At 42.7% G+C, this 22,429-nt stretch overlaps 1 protein-coding gene across 1 annotated transcript in view; it reads left to right on the top strand.

Annotated features, from left to right (window-relative positions):
* Nucleotides 1-22,429, top strand: part of SPATA24 (spermatogenesis associated 24) — a 1,033,606-nt gene that overhangs the window by 821,791 nt on the left and 189,386 nt on the right. The window contains exon 5 of the mRNA XM_044068997.1: nt 16,132-16,234. Coding sequence (XP_043924932.1) covers nt 16,132-16,234 — 103 coding nt within the window. The remainder of the gene's footprint in view (nt 1-16,131; nt 16,235-22,429) is intronic.

Here is a 22,429-nt window from a genome sequence, read left to right as displayed (position 1 = left end):
ATGTAATTAATTAGAGTATTTAAGTGATACTTGGTTTTAACAATACTGTTGTAAGTCTGAGGAAGTTCAAGCAGTGTCTTGATTTACACTACTGGTTTCGTTTTTTACCTTCTTGGTTGGATTTATTAAAACTAACGGCTTTTATCTGCAGTTTCTTGCATCAGCGTATTATTATTTCAGTCAACGAAGCTTTGCCCAGCTTCAGTGCTTCATTCTGGAAGCCTGCTAACTCAGGATACTTTCGTGACACCTAACCTTTGTTTCGGTGGAGTTAGATATGGACAGGATGATGAGGAGGTTCATGTGGACCCAAGTCCAAATGGGAGTCTTGCCAGGCCCCTCTCCAGCCAGAGAGGGGACCTCCATGCCCTTTTTCTATCCAATTTCTCCTTCTCCGATCCGGCCTGTGGTTTCAGGGTTTATGGATCCGAGGATCCTCGGAGCTGGGGTTTTGGCTCCGACGGTTCCTCCAACCTTGACGCTGGTGATTACCTTGAGTTCCTTGGATCAGACCTGTTTGGATCTGAACAACTCTCGGGGCCGAGAACGGGAAGTCGGATCCGAGGGAATGGAGGTGTCTTCGGCTCCGATGTTGTCGGATCTGAGCCATTCCTTCGGAACCCCGGCTACCTCAGCCTCAGCCCCAATCCTCATGGCAGAGCCGGGAAGAGCTTCCTCCTTGTTGGTTGCTAAGGAGGTGCATTCTCCATCAGCATTCGACGTGGTGGAGAGGGTTTTCTCCCAAGGATCGAGACCCCAGCCTATTTCCTTGGACTCCGCCCAGGCTCCCATGGATTTGGTCACGACTCCCTTCAGCTTGTCCCAGGGACAGCCCGTGCTACAGGACCCTCAGGTTGGTCCCATCGTGGAACCCCCGTGACACGAGCCCTCTTCAGAGAGTCCCACTGAAGAGGGTCCCCATAAGCACTCATGTAAAAGGAGGCACATGGACTCCTCCGAGTCCCTGACAGAAAATACTGACTTAGATGAAGGTGAGAGTTCCCCCAGGTCACCTCCCGAGGATGTCTCCTTTGGAGACATCATGGAGATCCTCCGCCAGAGGGGAAGTTGGTCAGCCCCAAAACCCTCTACGGACGAGTCAGTATTCCTGGAGGCCTTTGGCACGGGCCCATCTACATCCTGGGTGTCCCCTCCTGCGGATCCCTTAATGGATCTTATTACCACGCAGGCATGGAAGGAGCCTGGCACCATAGAGTCAATGCCAAAATGCCCAGACAGGATCCTCTCTCCTCCCTCAGACAGCCTGGTACAAGGGATCCCCAGTGGATGCTATGGTGGTTGCAACTGCCACCAAGAGGGAAATGGCACAGGAAAGTTCCTCAGTCCACCCTCCGGACAAGGAGTCTAGGGCGGTGGATCGGTTTGGGAAGCGAGTTTTTTCTTCAGCGACATTTTCTATTCGAGCACTGAATTATTTGGCACATACGACTTCAGCGAGACCTAGTCACAGAGTTCGCTATGACACCCCCAGAGTCTTTGTTGCCAGAGGACAAACGATTATTCTCCGCAAAAATTTCGAATCTCAAATCTGTATCAAACAAGTCCATGCGTCTTCTTTCCCATGCCACGGAAGGAGTGGCCAGGGTAGCTGGGAACGGCGTAGCTATGAGGCGACACACTTGGCTCAGACTGTGTCAATTCGCGGACCCCTTCAAGGCGTCATTCACAAATGCTCCCTTCGATGGTTCTTCCCTGTTCGGGAAGACAGTACGTGACACTCTGGTCCAGAGCCAGAAGGACGGGAAGACTCTGTCTGCTGTCGGAGTCTGCTTCTCTAGCCCTCAAAGACCCTTTTCTATGAATCAGAAAGGGCAAAAGAAGATGTGGTTCCGAAAATCTCAGTTTTCCTGGGACTCTCAGGACAACTCGTCCCCTAGAGGCAGAGTGGGACAAGACAGACGCCGCCCCAGAGGCAGAGGGGGGCCGAGGAATTATGAGTCTAGGAGACCCACGCAGCAGACCTGAGGGGTTGCCTGACTGTCCTACTCTGGAGACAGTCGAGGAAAAATTATCATTGCACCTAATGGCTTGGGAGTCCATTACGGCGGACCACTGGGTGCTTCAAATAATATACAGAGGCTACTCCATCCCATTCGTTACCCCTCCCATCCAACCAAAGTGCCTCCCGGATGTTCCACCCGCTCAAAGGGAGCCGGCAGTGCAAGAGATTTCAAAGCTGCTTTGCAAACGAGCCATCGAACCGGTACCCCCAGATCAGTCTGGATTAGGCATTTACTCCAGGTTCTTTCTAGTGCCAAAAAAGATGGGGAATCTCAGGCCCATATTGGACCTGTCAACCTTGAACCTGACTGTAGCCAAGCAGAAATTCCGGATGGTCACCCTGCAGTCCATTCTACCTTATCTCCGGGAATGCGACTGGATGTGCTCGATAGACCTCCAGGATGCTTACTACCATATCAAAATTCACAGAAGCTCCAGGAGATTCCTGTGCTTCCGGCTGGGAGCCAGTCATTTCCAGTTCAAAGCCCTACCCTTCGGTCTCACCACAGCCCCCAGGGTGTTTACCAAGGTTATGGCAGTCGTAGCGGCTCACCTGAGGCTTCAGGGAATTCAGGTGTTTCCTTACCTAGACGATTGGCTCCTCGCTGCTGCCACCAAGCATCTTCTTTGCATGGCCGGAGACTCCTTCCTGCATCTTGCAGTCACCCTAGGAATTACCATCAATGTCTCCAAGTCCCTCTTGAACCTGGTACAGATCTTGGAATTTATAGGGGCACGGCTGGACACCCTACAATTTAAAGTCTTTCTAACTCGAGACAAGGTCCAGAGCCTACGGGCCCATGTATCAGCAATTCTTGGCCCCATGCTGCCAATGGCTGGCGATGTTCTCTGAGCCCTAGGCTCCATGGCCGCAGCAATCTCAATCCTTCTCTTTGCGTGCCTTCACATGCGGGTGCTTCAGTGGACCCTTGCAGTACAGTGGTCTGGGCTAGACCTCCCCAGGGCTAGACCTCCCCATGGACTATCCAATTTGAATCAGCAGAGCCTGCAAGATGTCTCTTCTCTTCTCTGGTGGCTCCAGTCGCCAGAAATCTTGGTAAGGCGACCCTCCATAACACCCACAGCCCAAGCCACAGTGACCATAGATGCCTCCCAGCTTGGGGGGCACTGTTTGGGGAGGACAGTCCAAGGCACGTGGTCCCAGACCAAGACCAGATTGCATATCAATTTTCTGGGGATGAGGGCAGTGCTTTAGCATTGCAAGCCTTTCACGCTGTTCTTCCTCTGGGGACAATTGCAGTTCAGTCAGAAAACATGTCTGGTACATCAACAAACGGGGGAACCAGATCTTACCCTGTCTGTCGCGAGGCTGTGAGAGTGTGGGAGTGGGTGATCTCCACCAGTCAGTTTCTGATTGCAACGCACATCCCGGGACACTCCAACATTTTAGCAGACAGATTGAGTCGGGCTATTCTATTGCTATACGTGTGGTCTCTGAAACACTCGATAGCGGAGGAGATCTTCCTTGCGTAGGGTCAGTCTTGCTGCGATCTCTTCACATCTCCTTCCAACGCGAAGTGCAGCGAGTTCTTCGCTCTGATCCCCTCACCAGGGGATTCCCCCAGAGACACTCTCATCCATGCTTGGCCTCCTGGGTTACTGTATGCTTACCCCCCTGTTACCTTGCATTCCAAAGTTTCTTCAGAAAGTTTGCCGACTGGGGTGCAAAGTGATTCTCATTGCCCCATTCTGGCCTCGTCAGGTGTGGTTCCCCTTCCTCTGGTCTCATGTTCTAACTCCTCCTCGGATTCTGTATCCTTGCTTGGATCTCATCTCTCATCCCTCGGGCATCTGTCCACCCGACCTGGACAGCCCCAAGGTGACGGCTTGGTTGCTCCGGTTCCCCTGATTGCTAGGACTCCCGGTCTGTCATCTTCAATAAAGACTATTCTGGTGGCATCCCACAAGGCTTCCACTAGGAAGATTTGCCACAGCAAATGGAAACGCTTCTCTATTTAGGCTTCTCAGAGGAACATAGATCTCTTTACAGCCTCGGTTCCTGCAGTGTTGGAGTTTTTAGCCAATATTTTCCAACAAGGAGCTAGTTCCTCCATGGTAAAAGTGCAACTGGCGGCCATCTCTAATTTTCATGTCGCCGAAAATATGAATGCTCTGGCCTCTTTGAGACCGTGTAAAGCTTTTCTAAAAGGTACCTTTCTTTTACACCCCCCGGTTAAGGGCTCAGTCCTTCCTTGGGACCTTACCCTAGTTCTGCAGGCGTTAGTTGCTCCTCCCTTTGAACCTGCAGCGTCAGTAGATTTGAAGTTCTTATCCTGGAAGACGGCTTTCCTAGTGGCCATTACTTCAGCCAGGAGAGTTTCTGAGATTCAAGCTTTGTCTGCCGTACCCCCTTACTTGCTCTTTCATAAAGAAAGGATCTCGCTCTGCACGAACCCTTCCTTCTTACCGAAAAGTGCTATTGAATCAAACATTAATCAGATTATTAACCTACCTGTTTTCTTTCCAAATTTTCAGAACAAGGGTGAATATAAACTGCATTTGTTAGATGTTCTCAGACAGCTTTGTTTCCATTTTCACAGAACTAAACCCTTTCGTAATTCTCATCAGTTATTCGTGTCCTTTTCTAGACCCTTTTTGGGCAAAGCCATATCCAAGGTTTCCTTAGCTAGATGAATTACACAATGTATACTGCAAGTCTATAAGGACAAAGGTCTGTCCCTGCCTGGTCCTGTTAAAGCTCATTCTACCAGATCTATGGCAACTTCTGCTGCTTTTTGGTCTAGGGTTTCACTGGATGATATTTGTGCAGCAGCGACCTGGGCAAGGTCACATACGTTCATTTCTCATTATAAGTTGGATTTGATCTCTAGAGGGAGAACATCCTTTGGGCCTGCAGTGCTTAGGAATATTTTTCCATGAGGGCCTCCCAGGAGTTTTGGTAGCTGGGGACTCTGTCCCACAGGTTGCAGATAAATGAAGTTAACTACTTCAGATAAAGAAGTTATGTACTCACCATAACGTTCCATCTAAGTAGTTATACTTCATTTTCTGCAACTGTCCCGCCCTCCTTACCCCGAACCTGTTCTAGGATAGTGACGTTATTGAGTTGCTGATAGTTTGGATAGTGGCAAACTCGATCTGAGGGAAGGTAGGAGATGTGAGGGATTATGGGTAATGGGAGGAGCTTGGAGCAGATGCTTGGAAAAAGTTGCTGGCTCGGATCCGATATGGATCCGAATACCCACAGGTTGCAGAAAATGAAGTATAACTACTCAGATGGAACGTTATGGTGAGTACATAACTTCTTATTTAACTGCCATTTTCACTTTTTATATTGGAGATGATAATTCCACATTGACTTTTCATATCTTTGTAAGGCATTTATAAAAGGAACCTTTCTACTCAAACCACCCTTTAAAGATTCAACTCCACCATGGGATCTGAATTTAATGTTACAGGTCCTGACTCAAAATCCATTTGAACCGTCTGCAAAATGAGATTCGAAATATTTGACTTGGAAAACTATATTCCTGATAGCCATAACATTGGCTAGAAGAGTTTCAGAACTTCAAAACATTATTCTGTAAGTCACCTTATTTAATATTTCATAAGGACAGGGTATCCTTAAGAACCAAAAACAGACCACGAAAAGCCAAAAAGTCAAACCAAAAAACAAAGTCTGGAAGGAGAATCAAATGAAGCACTGGAATATGAAGAAATAGCGTAAAAAACCCTTTATTTCCGCTTTCGTCCGAAGACTTCATCAGAATACCAAACACTAAAAAAACAACCATTATATACTCTATTACATAAGTAATGAAACAATTAATCAATCAATTAACCTATCACATCAAGTCTAAAACAATTAAAAACAGTTAAAAATGATTTTAATTTTAAGATTAAGAAATTCATCATTAATTAAATAAGGAAAGCAAACCTACTAATTCTTTATCAATACTTAATCGAGAACATTTCAAAAAACATTTAATATTAATTGTCTCGTTCAAGCCAGGGGGCTTATCAGCTTTTAATCTGACTTGCCAAAGTGTTTCCCTTTGCTCAACGTAATTTTTATAATCACCACCCCTTAAGTCAGATTTAACGACCTCCACTACTGAAAATACAAATTTCTTGAAGTTGTTGCAAATAACAGAGTGTCTAAATAAGACACTGTTGACATCTTGTGTCTTGATATTGTAAATATGTTAACGGTTTATTAAGACTCTTGGTGGTCATACCAACATAAAAAACGGAGCAGGAACTACACATGGCAATATACACAACCCCCTTAGTGCGACAATTAACATATTCAGGGACCATAAAAGTCCGGTCAATAGTATCTATAACAACAACAGGACCCTTGGCAATATATCTACACATGTTGCAATTGTTACAGGCAAACATACCTTTGCCTTCAATTGTCTTGTTTTTCAGTGCAAATTTATCAAACTCAAGGGCTTTTTTAATGTTGTATACATTCCTAAACACAAAATTAGGTTTGTTGCCTAGAACTCAAAAAATATCAGAGTTTCCTTCAATGATCTTCCAATTATTCAATAAGATTCTTTTAATATGATCCCCATTCGTACTCATTTCTAAGGAACAAACTAAATTGTCACATTTCCCATACTTAACAAACTTATTACAGGGCGAATGTTGGAAACCAGGGTTTGGAATGTTTAGTAAAGCTGGATAATACAACTGACGTTTACTCAACACTTCACTCACAGTGTTATCCAATAGTTCTGGGGGATAACCCCTCTGAAGGAACAAATTCTTAATAAACTCTAACTCCAAAACAAGATCTTTTTCATCTGAGGTCATCCGACAGGCCCTAATAAACTGACCTTTAGGAATGTTACGTATCATGTATTTGGGATGGGCACTTGAGTAATGGACATAACTATTCGTAAATGTCTTTTTCCGGTATATTTTACTTTTGAATTTCCCACCTGCAAAGTCCCACAAAACACAAACATCCAAAAAATTAATACTAAAACCCACATCACCTAAAGTGAATTTTAGAAAACAATCCAACATATTAATTTCAAAAAGAAACTGATCGACAGTAATTTTATTCCCTTCGATAATAAAAATCAAATCATCAACAAATCTCTGATAAAATAAAATATTAAATTTGTGTTTTAAAGGCCTTAAAAATGTAGATTCCCACCAGATCATAACCATATTGGCATAAGAGGGTGCAGCTGGGGACCCCATAGCTACACCTCTCCTTTGCCGATAATATTTGTCTTTAAAAACAAAATAATTGTTTTGTAATATGATCTCAATAAACCTGCAAACAGTAGATATTTGTCCAGCTGTGTGTTGCCCGTTTTGTGTTAATACACTACGAACGGCTTCAACCCCCTCGTCGTGTGGAATACATGTAAACAGAGAAGTTACATCTAACGTGAAAAGCAAATGTTTATTGGGATCAAAGATTGCACTAGCAGCAAACAAATTCAATTTTGCTAAAAAATGCCAGGAGTCTTGTAAAAAACTTTCCTGTTGCAAAATTATAGGACCAAGGGTGGCATCAATAATTAAAGAAATTCCTTCAGTAACAGAGTTCGGTGCTGACACTATTGGCCTAAAGGGAGGCTCAAATATATTTTTATGTGTTTTCGGAATCCCAAATAGGATTCCGATTCTTGGATTATTTATGACACAAAACTCATAAACATCCAAATCAATCTCGTTGGACATTAGGGCTTCGTAAAGAAAAGAATGAATTAAACGTTGTTTCCTCTTAATGTCATAGAGGGTAATAGCCTCATATTCATCCCCATTTTCCAATAATTGTAACATTTTGTAAGTTGATGGCTTTTTAAGCGGTTTCGGCCTTCCTAGTGGGAACAAAATTTAAACCTAAGTTAGTTCTCGTCCCCTGAGGAGTTCGAGTTTAGAAAGGTCCGACTTCTCGTGAAGACGGTTTTCTTCTTCTTTCTAAACTCGAACTCCTCAGGGGACGAGAACTAACTTCACCAAATGATAATTTGGACATTATTAATTTAACGGAGTATATATTTACACCTTGTGAACTTAGATTATTACGTTTAGGTTTAAAATTTGTCCCCACTAGGAAGGCCGATTTGTGTAGAACTGTTGTGGATATCAAAAGGTTCACCAGGAAAATGAACTTGAATTATATTTTGAGCGACATTCCAGGTGAAACGAAACCGCTTAAAAAGCCATCAACTTACAATCCCCCTCTTACTAATACAATAAAAGTGTTTGAAGAAGCATGTATTAGAGATGTTGAGGGAATTTTTACTAATAGAGGTAAAATTGAATATAACTTAAGTTACAATGATAGGAAAGCATTTAAAGAGTTATGTCAAAGGAACGGGGACATTAGATTTATGAAAAGTGACAAGGGTGGCAATATAGTTATAATGAAACAGGACACTTATTGTTCCAAAATGTTACAATTATTGGAAAATGGGGATGAATATGAGGCTATTACCCTCTATGACATTAAGAGGAAACAACGTTTAATTCATTCTTTTCTTTACGAAGCCCTAATGTCCAACGAGATTGATTTGGATGTTTATGAGTTTTGTGTCATAAATAATCCAAGAATTGGAATCCTATTTGGGATTCCGAAAACACATAAAAATATATTTGAGCCTCCCTTTAGGCCAATAGTGTCAGCACCGAACTCTGTTACTGAAGGAATTTCTTTAATTATTGATGCCACCCTTGGTCCTATAATTTTGCAACAGGAAAGTTTTTTACAAGACTCCTGGCATTTTTTAGCAAAATTGAATTTGTTTGCTGCTAGTGCAATCTTTGATCCCAATAAACATTTGCTTTTCACGTTAGATGTAACTTCTCTGTTTACATGTATTCCACACAACGAGGGGGTTGAAGCCATTCGTAGTGTATTAACACAAAACGGGCAACACACAGCTGGACAAATATCTACTGTTTGCAGGTTTATTGAGATCATATTACAAAACAATTATTTTGTTTTTAAAGACAAATATTATCGGCAAAGGAGAGGTGTAGCTATGGGGTCCCCAGCTGCACCCTCTTATGCCAATATGGTTATGATCTGGTGGGAATCTACATTTTTAAGGCCTTTAAAACACAAATTTAATATTTTATTTTATCAGAGATTTGTTGATGATTTGATTTTTATTATCGAAGGGAATAAAATTACTGTCGATCAGTTTCTTTTTGAAATTAATATGTTGGATTGTTTTCTAAAATTCACTTTAGGTGATGTGGGTTTTAGTATTAATTTTTTGGATGTTTGTGTTTTGTGGGACTTTGCAGGTGGGAAATTCAAAAGTAAAATATAAAAAGACATTTACGAATAGTTATGTCCATTACTCAAGTGCCCATCCAAATACATGATGTAACATTCTAAGGTCAGTTTAGGGCCTGTCGGATGACCTCAGATGAAAAGATCTTGTTTTGGAGTTAGAGTTTACTAAGAATTTGTTCCTTCAGAGGGGTTATCCCCCAGAACTATTGGATAACACTGTGAGTGAAGTGTTGAGTAAACGTCAGTTGTATCAGCTTTACTAAACATTCAACCCTGGTTTCCAACATTACTGTAATAAGTTTGTTAAGTATGGGAAATGTGACAATTTAGTTTGTTCCTTAGAAATGAGTACGAATGGGGATCATATTAAAAGAATCTTATTGAATAATTGGAAGATCATTGAAGGAAACTGATATTTTTCGAGTTCTAGGCAACAAACCTAATTTTGTGTTTAGGAATGTATACAACATTAAAAAAGCCCTTGAGTTTGATAAATTTGCACTGAAAAACAAGACAATTGAAGGCAAAGGTATGTTTGCCTGTAACAATTGCAACATGTGTAGATATATTGCCAAGGGTCCTGTTGTTGTTATAGATACTATTGACCGGACTTTTATGGTCCCTGAATATGTTAATTGTCGCACTAAGGGGGTTGTGTATATTGCCATGTGTAGTTCCTGCTCCGTTTTTTATGTTGGTATGACCACCCGCAGTCTTAATGTTCGCATTCGCGAACATATTTACAATATCAAGACACAAGATGTCAACAGTGTCTTATTTAGACACTCTGTTATTTGCAACAACTTCAAGAAATTTGTATTTTCAGTGGAGGTCGTTAAATCTGACTTAAGGTGGTGATTATAAAATTACGTTGAGCAAGGAAACACTTTGGCAAGTCAGATTAAAGCTGATAAGCCCTGGCTTGAACGAGACAATTAATATTAAATGTTTTTTGAAATGTTCTCGATTAAGTATTGATAAAGAATTAGTAGGTTTGCTTTCCTTATTTAATTAATGATGAATTTCTTAATCTTAAAATTAAAATCATTTTTAACTGTTTCTAATTGTTTTAGACTTGATGTGATAGGTTAATTGATTGATTAATTGTTTCATTACTTATGTAATAGAGTATATAATGGTTGTTTTTTTAGTGTTTGGTATTCTGATGAAGTCTTCGGACGGAAATAAAGGGTTTTTTACGCTATTTCTTCATATTCCAGTGCTTCATTTGATTCTCCTTCCAGACTTTGTTTTTTGGTATCCTTAAGAACCAATCTATTAACCTCCCTGTGTTCTTTCCAAAATTTTCAAACAAAGGAGAATACATTTTGCATTTATTAGATGTCCACAGACAATTTTGTTTCTATTTTCACAGATCAGAGAAGTTTAGAAAATCAGATCAATTATTTGAATCCTTTTCTGAAACAAAATTGGGAGAACTAGTTACCAAAGTAACTTTATCAAAATGGGTAACTGACTGCATCTCCTTTGATTATAACAAGTTTGGCCTGGCCTTACCAAATCCTTTAAGAGTCCATTCAACCAGGTCCATGGCAACTTCATCAGCTTTTTTATCCACATCTTCCATGGACGATATTTGTGCAGCTGCAACGTGGACTAATCTTCATACCTTTATTACTCATTACAAGTTGGACCTGGGCTCTAGGGGAAGGACAGCCTTCAGCTCAACAGTATTCAGGAATATCCTTCCTTAGAGTCCACCCTGGATTCAGTTAGCTGGGTGCTCTGTCCTACATGTTGAGGAATGAATAAAAATTGACAGCAAATAAAGAAGTTATGTACTCACAATAATATTCCATCTGTGTTCTCCGTTTTCATTCTTCCTCAACTCCCCTTCCTCCAGCCCCCTGCCCTTTTTTCTTGATAATATCTGGAAGAACAGCATATTTTTACAGGAACTGAAGATATTAAGTTGTCAATCTCGCCTTCATTCTTGCTGGATGGGTTCGGAGCCGATCCTCGGCTCCGACTCTGCACTTGCTAAGCTCGAGAGACACTTTTACCAGCTCGAGGCAGCCCCATATCCCATGATGCAAGGCGGTAATTACCCAGATCTTGTTTGCCGCTTCGCTAATGAGGTCATCTTTTTTACCAGCTCCTGGTAAGTGATTTTATATTGTTGTTAGTCAGGATATTTAGATCCAATTCCCTTTGATGGGTCAACATTGTTTGGTCCTCAGGTGAAGGACACTTTGACCAGGTGTGAGCAAGATGGCAAAGCTCTTTCTGCTGTAGGAGTCCATTTCTCCGCCCCTTCCAGGCCTTATCCCAAAGGTCAGAAGGGGGGGAAGATGTGGTTCCGAAAATCTCAGGGAGTGACGCCGGACGCACGTGGTCAGTTTACCCCCAGAGGCAGAGGGGGTAATAACAATAGATGCCGCCCTAGGGGCAGAGGGGGTCCGCAGAACCAGGGCTCCAGAGAGCCTCTCTCTGACAAGCCCTTCCAGCATCCCTGAGGTGTTGCCCGACTGCCCACCCTTGGAGGCAGTCGGGGGAAGATTGTCGCTGTACCCAGAAGCCTGGCTTTCCCTCTCTCAAGACAAATGGGTACAGTCGATCATATCCGAGGGTTACAAGATTCCCTTCGAGGAAAGCCCCTTCCCTCAAAGAGGTTTCCTTCCAGACGTACCACCCGGTCTAAGGGAAATTGCGAAATTAGAGGTGTCAAAGCTTCTAAAGAAAAGGGCCATCCAGCCAGTACCAAAAGATCATTTAGAGTCCGGAATCTACTCAAGGTTCTTTTTGGTCCCCAAAAAGACTGGAGACTGGAGACCAATATTAGACCTCAGCAGGCTCAACAAGTCTGTCAAAAAGACAAGATTTCGGATGGTCACACTTCAATCAATTTTGCCCTTTCTGGGCAAAGACAACTGGATGTGCTCCATGGACCTTCACGATGCGTACTATCATATAAAGATTCACAGACGCTCCAGAAGTTTTCTCTGCTTTTGGCTGGGGACAAGTCATTTTCAGTTCAGAGCCCTGCCCTTTGGCCTCACTACAGCCCCCAGAGTGTTCACCAAATGCATGGCAGTGGTCACGGCTCACCTGAGACGTCAAGGAGTCCAGGTGTTTCTGTATCTCGACGACTGGCTCCTCTCAGGCACCACCAGACATCAACTCCTCCAAGCCAGAGATTACACTCTACGTCTCTGCGGCCACTTAGGAATCTCAGTCAACTTCGAAAAGTCTTCCTTGTCGCCCTGCCAATCTATTACCTTTATAGGCGCAAATCTAGACACTACTCGGATGTTAGCAAACCTAACAAGTCAGGGAATCCTAGATATCCAAAACTACGTTCGGATCATCCTATCCAGCAACAGGGCGCAAGCCAGGTTGGTCCTGAAAGTCTTGGGCCTCATGGCAGCTGCCATAACACTTCTTCCTCTGGCCCGTTTTTACATGCGTCTCCTACAATGGATGTTGTTCACCCAATGGTCCTTCCAACAGCTCCCCATGCGTCACAAGATTCTGGTGAGACAGACCTGCAAGAACCATCTATCCTGGTGGATTTCCTCTCCTCTAGTTCATCAGGGCAGACCATTTGTTCCCCCGGCCCCGGTAGCCACGGTCACTTTGGATGCCTCCCTGATCGGGTGGGGGGTACATTATCAGGGCAGGATGGTTCATGGCACGTGGCAACCGTTCGAATACCACCTGCACATAAATGTCCTAGAGATGAGAGCAGTGCTTTTAACGTTGCAAGCCCTCGACGACTTTCTCCCTTTAGGGACTATTGTAGTTCACACGGACAACATGTCCGTCGTGTGGTACATCAACAAGCAGGGCGGAACCAAGTCCTATCCCTTGTGTCGAGAAGCTCTCAGACTTTGGCAATGGGCGATCTCCTCTCATCGGTTTCTGGTAGCAACGCATATCCCCGGGAAAACCAACATAATAGCGGACAGATTGAGCAGAGCTATTCTCATGCCTCACGAGTGGTCTCTCAAGCAATCCATTGTGGAGGAGATTTTTCAGAAGTGGGGCTGCCCATGCTGCGATCTTTTTGCTACACCCCAAAACAGCAAATGCCCAGACTTCTTCTTTCTCTTCCCACTTCTGGGCCATCCCCCCAGAGACGCTCTTACCCAAGATTGGCCCCGGGGACTTTTTTATGCCTTTCCTCCCTTTCCTTTGATACCACAAGTACTCCAGAAAGCTACCGTCTTGAGAGCCAAAATGATTCTCATTGCCCCTTACTGGCCTCGACAAATTTGGTTCCCGTTCCTTCATCGCCATCTTTTGGTGCGGCCTTGGCATCTGGACCCAGTTCCAGATCTTCTGACCCACCAGTCCGGTCAACTGCACCGGTCAGTTCCTTCCCTCAACCTCACAGCTTGGTTGCTCCACTTCCTTCCTTAGCCAGGCTTCCTATGATCTCTAACCCCGTTAGAGATATCATAGTAGCTTCTCTTAAGTCCTCTACCAGGAGGATTTATTCTAGCAAGTGGAAACGCTTCTCTTTTTGGGCAAAATCTAAGAACATAGACCCCTTTACTGCCCCTATTCAGTCGGTCTTGGATTTCTTTGCGGAAATTTTTCACTCAGGTTCTTCGTCTTCCACAGTCAAAGTTCAGTTGGCTGCAATCTCGAACTTTCATGTCGGCTTTGCAGACCACAACATTATGTCCCACAAACTTTGTAAAGCCTTTCTCAAAGGAGTGTTCCTTCTTAAACCCCCTGTTAGAGATCCTCCACCACAGTGGGATTTAAATTTAGTGCTGATATCCTTGATACTTCCCCCTTTTGAACCGGCTGCTTCATGTTCATTAAAGTTTCTTTCTTGGAAGAAACTTTTTCTAGTCGCTATTACCTTGGCTAGAAGAGTGTCTGAACTCCATGCCCTCTGTGTTCATCCCCCTTATTTGGTCTTCCACAAAGACAGAGTATCCTTGAGAACCAACCCATCCTTTTTGCCCAAGGTTGCTTCTAAGGCAAATTTAAACCAATCCATTGATCTCCCTGTATTTTTTCCAAATTATTTTAACAGGGCGGAACAAAAATTGCATTACTTAGATGTTCATCGCCAACTTAGATGTTACTTGGATAGAACAAAGCAATTTAGGAAGTCCGATCAGCTCTTCCTGTCTTATGCTGAAAATAGAAAAGGTCTCCCTGTTTCTAAAGTGACCTTATCTAGATGGCTATCTTCCACCATTTCTGACATTTATCAGCTTAGGGGCAAACAGCTGAACTCAAAACCTAAAGCTCATTCCACAAGAGGTCTAGCCACTTCTACAGCTTTTCAGGCTAGACTACCCTTAGATACTATTTGTGCAGCAGCCACTTGGGCCACTCCTCATACCTTCGTTTCTCATTACAAATTGGATTTGGCCTCCAGGGACAGGGCAAGCTTTGGTTCCACTGTTCTCAAGAGTCTGTTCCATTGAGCCACCCAGGATAGAGGTGCTAGGGACGGTCCCATCCAGCAAGAATGAAGGCGAGATTGACAACTTAACATTTAGAAGTTATGTACCTACCATAACGTTCCATGTTAGTTGTCTTCTCGCCTTCTTTCTTGCGTCCCTCCCTCCTGTCCCCCTAGCCTGGACAGACCTTGATCTCTCTAGAAGATTCTTCTTCCTTGGACACCAGATAGTTCTTGTCCTTGATTACCTGGTTTCCATTACAGCCTTTTTAGGTTAGTGTTTCTCTTTCCTTAGTGGAAAGTTTTTATAGGCAGTTTTTCCTCTAGATACCAAACGAGATCTGGGTAATTACCACCTTGCATCATGGGATATGGGGCTGCCTCGAGCTGGTAAAAGTGACTCTCGAGCTTAGCAAGTGCCGAGTCGGAGCCGAGGATCGGCTCCGAACCCATCCAGCAAGAAAGAAGGCGAGAGAAGACAACTAACATGGAACGTTATGGTAGGTACATAACTTCTAATTCCTGTTGTTTGAGCTCCAGATACTGACTTTTTATATAAAATCTTTAATTTCATTGCTATGTACAATAAAGGGCAGCAAACAAGAGCTTGGGAAAGAGGGAGACTGCTGCATTATGGGTAAAGGAGGATCTCAGGAGCTTGTAGTATCCACGAGCAACCGAATCAGATCCAAACCCACATGTTGAGGAAGAATGAAAATGGACAACACAGATAGAATGTTATGGTGAGTACATAACTTCCTTTTTTCTCAATGACCCGTCGAATAACTATGAAAGGAGAAATTGCTGTAACCACACTACAGAACTACTTCAGACTGGAAATATTCAATGTGTGTTTTTTCTTGATGATTGACAATTTGCCAGTGCTAACTTTTATGCTGTCAGGACTTACAAATTCTAATCCGTTCTCTACTGCATGCTTTTATACCTACCAGTGATGTCAGCTGGTGGCCTCCCAGGTGTAGTATCAGGTAACAGAAGAAAAATCGGCTGTTACCTGACTCTGTGCCAGATGGACTGTAACTGTAAATGATAAACCCAAAAGGTGATGAATTACCAAAAAGTAAGAAAATCGGTTATCTACTGTAAAGATACGAACCTCAATTTAACTAAATGTTTGAAATTTCTTTGTGGGCTGTTGCGATACTTAAGAATCTGTAAGGGTCCAGGATGGTCATTGCAGTGGCTCATGCCTTACTCAGTATGAGAAATGACTTTTGGCTTCCAGAGATTACTTTCTTGCTGCAGAGATGAGATGATGTTTGTTGTTATCCTGTGACTGTCTCAATGTCTGAAGTGGGCATGGAATTAATCAGTTTGTTGTATATAAAGCCCCAAACAACTTTTGTTTGTTTTGAAATCAATCTGATTTGCCCAAATTAAACTTTTGTCTTAAATGCCCAACTGAGCAGGTGTAACTTTCTGTGTACTTATCGTCTTACAGAAATAGAGTCCAAGATTACACAAAAGGAAGATATTCTGAATGTCAAAGACCATAAAATTCAAGAACTTCAGCAGCTTGTTTCAAAACAGAAGGAGACAATGAAGTAAGTGTGCTGTTTGTGGTGCTGCTATTTGAAGGCTGGTTTCATCTTGTTTCTGGCCTGTTTTGTTTTATCAGCACTGTAATCCTTTCATCTTTTGGCACCTAAAGGTGTTGTACCAAAAGTCTACTTTTTCAGGTGGCTTAGCCACACATTTTTCATGGGTTTGGGATTATAATTTGTTTGCATTTTCAAAAGCACAGGCTGTGTGTTCTGATGGCCTTTATAGTGCAATGCATGGCCATATTAATTGTAATGGCATATGAGCAGTGATCCTAGTTATGCACACTAATGATCCCCTAGTCGCATTCAGAGGGTTACAATGTCTGGTCATACCAACTAAAGCCTTCTGCCGTAGTGTCCTTCGGATCAAGGATGTCACCTACAGCAACAGAAATCCACTTTCTGTACAATCTTCATGTTTTTTTTTCGGGGATCACCCAGGCAGTATGTATCATTTTTTTTTAATTTTCTGAATTTTAGCTGCTTTAATTATGCCATTTAATTACTTTGGTATGTTTTACAATTTCAGTGTAGTATAAAGATGAAAGGGTATGTCATAAATTGCAGCATTAAACAAAGACTTGTTTAAAATATGTTCTGACTTGGTATACATTATTTTTCCTTACTTTGCTTTCAGACAGCATTGCATGATGTGAAATGATCCTATTCATCCCTTATTCAGGTATATAGAGCATTTAGAGACTACCACTGGGAATGTTTAGTATTATGAAAGAGTAGTAGAGAATCATCAGACAACCTATGTAAAAGATTATATAAGAATGAAAGCTGTACTAATCACTCTCTAGGAGAGTAGCTAATGCATGGAATAGACTACCAAATTATATTGATTTCAGATAGGTCACTGAAATGCTTATTAAGTAGGACTTCTTAAAAGAGGGAATTCTCTTGTTTCCCTTTTTGGCCTCCATCTAATTCCTCATTTCAATCCTTCTGGTCCTTCCAGAACACATCAGATGTGGCTTAGGAACACATCATGAGGGTCTTCTTGAAAACCTAAATCAAGATGGGTATCCTTCTGTCCCCCTCCATCTTGAGTGGTGAACTGGCTAGCCCTTCTTCCCCATAGTAGCTCCTTCACTGGTCCATATTTTGGCACCGACATCCATGGAACCAATACACTCTCAGGAGCCCAATTCTTTTGGGCTAAATTGTCCTTTGACTTCAGTTCCCAAGATCCTGTATCTGAAACACTCCACTCCAAGCCTTCAGAGTCGAGAAGGTCTTGGAAGCAACTCATTGACACCAAGACTTTAGCACCTTCCTCAGAGCCATCTCATATGACCCTCATTTCAGTGTCAAAGATTTTGGCCTTCAAAATATCAGCACAATTCCCTCTACAAAGCTTTCCCTATGTCACTCTCAGGGTTCCATTTATTAATACCGCTCACTTCTTCCTCGGGGAGAGTAGTGCAGACATTCATTGTACGCTGCTTGGATTTGGTATATTTGAGCTCAGCTTTCAAGATTATGGGGAGGATTATAGCTTCTTCTCTGAGAACAATTTGCAGGCTTCTTCAGCATTAGTTCCATCCCAGGACTTCTACTATTCTATATCTCAGCATCCCAGGACATCTGCTATTCTATATCTCAGCAACTCTAGGGTCAGAGCTGAGGAAATAGTCTCAACAAAATTGAACAAGTGTGGCTGGAGTCTCCCACCCAACATAAGAAGAAAGAGGACATGCAAGAGAAGGCTTATTGACTCCCCTACAGAGTCAGTCACATCAGATACTAATTTGGATGATCAAGAGGGTTCCCTCAGTCCCTTCCAGAAGACATTACATTTAGTGTGATCCTGGAATTGAGTCAGATGGGATCTTGACTGACAGATGCACCCTGTTATGAAGAAGTCATATTTTGAAGCCTAGGTAGCATGTCAGTGTTCGCAGTCCATCTGTGACTCAAAGGAATTTGTGTGTGTCTGTACTTAGACAATTGGCTCCTTGCAATCACAATGAAAGAGTCTTTGCTTGAAGCCAAAGATTACTTGCTGCAGTGGGCATGTCTATAAGCTATGAAAACTCAAATCTTCAATCAGTTCAAGTGATTCAGTTCATAGAATGACACCTAAAGGCAACAAGGTGCATAGCATCACTTTCTTTTGACAGAATTCAAGTAAATACAGACTCTTCTTCAAGCCATATCCCTGCCAGCAGGAGTTCTTTGAGTCCTTGGTATGACAGCATCTTCAATTCTTCATAGTACAGTTTGCAGGGTTTCACATGTGAAGTCTTCAGTGGCTTCTCAAAGGACATTGGTCATAACCTGGGACCTTCCTTCTGTTCCAATAATAACTCCATGCTGCAAAGTTCATTTACAATGGTGGCTGACTTACCCTTTCATTCTTTCAGGAAGACGTTTTGTTATGCCATCTCCAATAGCAGTGCTAAGCACAATTGCATCCTCTCTGTGGTGGAGGGCATGATCAAGGGAGGATAGTTTGAGGTGTTTGGAGTTAGCAAGAGGCCAGTCTTGTCATCAGTATCTTGGTGATGAGGACAGTCCTTCTTTCATTGTCTCTGTGATGAAAGGAGATACTGCCAGCACAGCTAGCTGTAATTTTGTAAATAATTATATGTCATTGGTGAATATCAAAACGATTTATACAAGATGCTGGTGTTACAAATGTATTAGAACTCTATGTCATGCATATCAAACTGCTTGTAGAGATGCGTGTGCCCTACTGGAAGAGAACAGAAATGTACATGCATATATTGTAACTGATTAAATGTATATATTTTAACAGTGGAAACTGAAATACAGGAGGTTAACCTCAGTCCAGAAAACTTTAGAAAAAATATCTGAAATTAAATTACTTTATAGGACGCAATAAAGAGGTTATCTCTCAATTTTCAATGCAGCTAGAGACACAGAGTCTTTACTAGAAAGTTTTCTGTATTGTCCTTGGAGGGAGTGAACTAATTGCTACTTTTGAAAATGAAGGAATGCAATTGTGTTATGGCTTCCAGCATCTGTCAAAGATCTGAGGAAAAGCCCTTTTCTGTATATTTTTACAGGTAGAACCTAAAAGCTGTCTGCTTCTAGCAATGGGAGTTTTGGCCTGGGAACTAGAAGTCAGGTGACAAGAAGTGATGTCATCCTGCAAGCTATCCCAGCAGTAATATTTAAGATATTATTTGAGGAGTCTCTTAGTCAGACAGAACATTCTGCATTATGTCTTGGATCTGACAACAATAAGATCCATTCACCACATCTGCCTTGCTCTAATGAAGTAAGTTTCTAGGGAGCAGTATAATTTTCTTAAATATAGTCGGGAATATAGTGAAGCTTAGTTTAGGTAATTTTCTTTATTTATTTGAGACTGACCTGCAGTGTTGTTTTAAATATTTCCTGTGGTTTTGAACTCTGATGTCACTGTGAATGTATATTTAGTATTGTCTAGTTCTTTTATTATTTATTATTAAATATATTTAAACCTTTCATTGTAGCTGATCTTTGCAGAAATATTTAAGTTTTGAGAGTACTTGCATATTTATTTGGTGACACTGTGTGGGCCACTCCTAACAGCCTTGTTCTTGGTCAAACTGCCATCTGTATTAATATTAATATTATACAGTAAGATGGTTCACCCTTTAAGGGCCTTAATGTAGCTGGCAGAAGGGTTCTGGTGGCAGTGAAAACTAACTTACACTCTGAGCAGAAGGGGGCATAGTAGTAAACCTGTGCCAGCCTTTCCTGGGTATGTGTGTGTGAGTGCAAATCAAAATTCCCAGAGTGTGTGTGTGTGTGTGTGTGTGTGTGTGTGTGTGTGTGTGTGTGTGTGTGTGTGTGTGTGTGTGTGTCAGCTGCTTGGGTAGGGACATGAAGTACTGGTTGGACAGAAAGAGTGTTGGGGGACTTAGCTTAGAACCTTGGCTAAGGACTCAACTCTATAGCTGTGCCAGTGGGGAGTCTTACTGGGAATCTGGAGAATGGTAGAGGAACCAGCCCTGGAATGACTGTGGTCTCTGTGTGCTCTTAAGGGAAATTTCACCTGATGCAGAGAGCTGCATCTGGAAATACTGTGTGTGTACTTGTCATCCTCCTAGTGAATGTCCCCCACGGTTGCCAGTGGTGAAGATTGAGGCTCCTTGATTATTGGTCCAGTGGTAGATCATCACATTTGATGGACAGTGGTGGGATTGGCTGGCAGTGGTGGGATCAACACATCACATATTGGGATTCAGTGGCATAGATATTGAACTCCTGTAGCCTGTAGACAATGGTCACTAAAAAGGTGTTTGTACTTTCAAGCAGCCACATGGTGGACATTCAGAGTTTCATATCACAATAGTTTTATTATATTTTTGTTTGTTTAGTTAGTCAGGGAGAGCAGGCAAGGATGTCAGCAGAGGATTATGGCAAGCTGACTAGGAGCTAGTTGGCTGAGATGTTCCAAGCCAAAGGACTGGTGCATACCAATCTGATTAAAGTGGAAATAATTGCAGCCTTAGTCACACCTGCATGACAAACCAACAACAAGACTGGCCTTGAGGATGTACAACTCTAAGAAAATGGACAGTTCAACAGGACTTAAAAATCCATCTGGAATTAAAGCAACTTGTAGTGGAGGCTGAACGTCTGGAACTAGAATCAGCAGAGAGACTGAGGCAGGAGAAACAAATGCAATTAGAAAAAGCAGAGAGACTGAGACATGTGGAAGCTGAAAAAAATGAGAGACAGAGGCAACATGAAAAGGAGATGCTGACTCTTCACCAGAGTCATGGAGATAGTGGGGAAGGGAATGACCGAACTCAAGAAGCAATAAAGGTCAGTAAATTTCTTCCACAATTTACAGAGGGTGATCATTTTGATAGTTTTATTCATATGTTTGAAAGGGCATATAAACAGTATAATGTTGACCAAGGGCTGTGGGTACGGTTCCTGACCCCTTTCTTCATGGTAAAGCTGCAACTGTTGTTTCTAAATTGTCTGCTACTGATTGCTTAAATTATAATACAGTTAAAATTGTTTCTTTAGAGTGCTTTAAGTTAACACCTCAAGCTTATAGAAAAAAGTTTTCTGAGCATAGGCACAAGGCGGATGAAAGTGTGTGTGATAATATTAATGAGTTAAGCACTTATTTTCATAGGTGGGTGAGTGGGTGTCAGGTCACCACTTTTGAAGGGCTGGCAGACCTTTTGGTGAGGGAACAAGCCCTTAGCACTTTACCCGAGGACATGAGAATCTGGTTGGCAGAGAATGTAACACTGCAGATGAGTTGGAGAAAAAGGGAGACCTATACCTAGCAAGCAGGGCATCACTGCACAGGAAAGGGATAATCAGTGCTGCACATAGGTCTAAGGGAATCCATGGTGAGCATCTTAAACCACCCCAACAGAGTTCGCCAGTAACAGGAGAAGCCACTAGTTCTGGTACATGGCCAGGATCAAGGGTTAAATGTTTTAAATGTAACCAATAAGGCTATGTAGCATATAGATGTCCACTGAGCCAAGGTGGGGGAGCTAGTAAGTGGGAATGACAGAATGCCAGTGGTAAGTTGTCTGCAGACAACAAGAGTATCAGACTACTACAAGAGGTTATATCCCACCTTAATAGATAGGAAACAAGCCACTGCTAGGAGAGACACAGCCTCTGACCTAACCATTGTGAAGCCTGCAATGATTAAAATGGAGCACTACTTGCTTGGGCAGTCTACTTCAGTCAGAGCTTTAGAAGGGACCTGATTCCAAATTCCTTTGGCTAGGGTTCACCTTAACTGGGAGGGTGGAAAAGGAAGCAAGCAAGTAGGTGTGTTTGAGGATATCTCTGCAGATTTCATGATAGGGAATGATTTTGATAATGCAGTACCTTGCGTGCATGCATTTACATGCAGTCAGGCTTGGAGACAAGCATGTGGGTCTGGTAGCCTGGAGGGGACCCACACACTTGAAGCCAGGACTGGTGAAGTATCTACTTTAGGGAGGGAGCTACCCTGTAGCAGTGAGACTGAAGGTGAGCCACAGTTGCTGGTGGGTACTGATGTTCCCTTGGGCAGAGGTGAGTAGTAGTACTCAGGCTGACAGTGAGGCACCGCTGTCAGAGAATACCAGACTCCCTGTGGAAGGGGAGCTAGGAAGGGTTACAAAGAGAGAGAAAGTTGAGACCGGCTCAGCTCTCAGACCCTGTATTACAAGGCTTGAGGGAGGCAGCCAGGGAGGCTCATGATTTTCA

Source organism: Protopterus annectens, chromosome 4.part0 (genome assembly GCF_019279795.1).
Source record: "Protopterus annectens isolate FY-2018-M chromosome 4.part0, PAN1.0, whole genome shotgun sequence".
Taxonomy (NCBI): Eukaryota; Metazoa; Chordata; order Ceratodontiformes; family Protopteridae; genus Protopterus; species Protopterus annectens.
Note: the sequence above shows the minus strand (reverse complement) of the source record. Positions and strands in the feature narration are given on the sequence as shown.